This window comes from Octopus bimaculoides, chromosome 27 (genome assembly GCF_001194135.2).
Source record: "Octopus bimaculoides isolate UCB-OBI-ISO-001 chromosome 27, ASM119413v2, whole genome shotgun sequence".
NCBI lineage: Eukaryota > Metazoa > Mollusca > Cephalopoda > Octopoda > Octopodidae > Octopus > Octopus bimaculoides.
This window is the reverse complement of record NC_069007.1, coordinates 3,347,858-3,349,647: the sequence shown is the minus strand read 5'-3', so window position 1 is coordinate 3,349,647 and position 1,790 is coordinate 3,347,858. Positions and strand designations below refer to the sequence as shown.

At 38.5% G+C, this 1,790-nt stretch overlaps 1 protein-coding gene across 1 annotated transcript in view; it reads right to left on the bottom strand.

Annotated features, from left to right (window-relative positions):
- Positions 1–1,790, bottom strand: part of LOC106882760 (adenylate cyclase type 6) — a 48,624-nt gene that overhangs the window by 13,049 nt on the left and 33,785 nt on the right. Inside the window, exons 11-12 of the mRNA XM_052977113.1 lie at positions 1,518–1,602; positions 404–520 (exon numbers count right to left, since the gene is read on the bottom strand). Of these exons, the coding sequence (XP_052833073.1) occupies positions 404–520; positions 1,518–1,602 (202 nt within the window). The remainder of the gene's footprint in view (positions 1–403; positions 521–1,517; positions 1,603–1,790) is intronic.

The following is a 1,790-nucleotide window of genomic DNA, read 5'->3' as shown; positions in this document are numbered from 1 at the left end:
CTCATCAATGCCAGTTTACAGCCTCAGAGGATGAAGAAACCATTAGAAACAGTGGCTACAACAATGCAAACAGCGGCAACAACAACAACAATCTCTCCTCCTCCTCCTCCTTTTCCTCGCTCCTCTTTGCTTTAATGGTGCAATTATCCTCTTCAGCTGACAGAGGAAATTGAACCTGAATCTACTGGCCTTGAATCAGTTGTACACATACACTCACTCACTCACACATCATCATCATCATTGTCATCCTCCTCTTCTGCATCGTTGTTGTTGCCGTCATCATCATCACCACAACAACCATCATCATCATCATTTTAAATATTACCACTACAACCATCACTATCACCACCACCATTACCACGACGACGATGACCACCACTGCCAACTGACATTATAGACTTACCATATCAAGGAATGATGCCACAAAGAGGAGGAGCACTATTACGGTGACAGTCGCCTGGTTGATGGAACGGTTTTCTGCCACTTTGGCACCAAACACAGTCAGCCAACGAGATGTACACTGCAAAGAATATCGGAAGAAACGGAGACAATTAGTCAAAGACTTTTCTGGTTCATTTACAATGGAATGGAAATGTTGTGAAAGATTACCATTCGTGCCTGAAGGCATTACCATTATACAGACAGTAAGTAGGCATAGTGAGGTGTGTGTGTGTATGTGTGTGTGTGTGTGTGTGTGTGTGTGTGTGTGTGTGTGTGTGTGTGTGTGTGTGTGTAAGCAGATTGCTTCAAAACCGTGCAGTTCCTGCTTTGATTCCACTGTTTGCTAGTTTGGGCAAATGTCTTTAGCTAAGTTTACAAATATATATACACATAAGTTTACAAATATATATACACATAAGCTAGTTTACAAATATATATACACATAAGTTTACAAATATATATACACATAAGTTTACAAATATATATACACATAAGCTAATTTACAAATATATATATACACATAACTTTACAAATATATATACACATAAGTTTACAAATATATATACACATAAGCTAATTTACAAATATATATACACATAAGTTTACAAATATATATACACATAGGTTTACAAATATATATACTCATACAGTTTCCAACTACCAAATTCATTCACGCGGCATTGTTTGGCCCAAGGATAGATTAGAAGACACTGGCCCAAGTTGTTCCACCGTGGGACTGTACCCAAAACCTCATGGTCACAAAGTGGGCTTCTTAATCACACAACCGTCCGGATATTCTAAATCAGAGTTTTTGTTTCATTTTTTTGTTTTATTTCTTATTAAAATGAAATTGGTAGGAATTATTTGAAAAATATAATAATGGGTTTGGTGGTTGTCTTGGAAATTTGTAACTTAATGAGTTCTGCAGCAAAATAAGAATGGTGGGTAAAGTAAGTTTAGGGAAGGGTTCTGTAGCAAAATGAGTATGGAAGGTAAGGTGGGTGCAGAGAAGAGCTTTGCAGTGAAATAAGAATGGGAGGTAAAGTAAGTTTAGGGATGTGTGAATTGATACTGACCTTGAGACGTTCAATGAAAACTATCAGCAGTAGCAGCAGCAGGAAAACAATACCAACACAACTGATTAATATGAAGAGTATGGATCTGTGGAGAGAGAGAGAGAGAGAGAGAGAGAGAGTGTGTGTGAGTGGAAGAGTTAGAGAGAGAGAGGGAGAGAGTGTGAGTGAGAGGGAGAGAGAGAGAGAGGGAGAGACAGAGAGAAAGACAGCATGAATGGAAGCGATAGAGTGCATATATGAGAGAGAGAGAGAGAGAGAGAGAGAGAGAGAGAG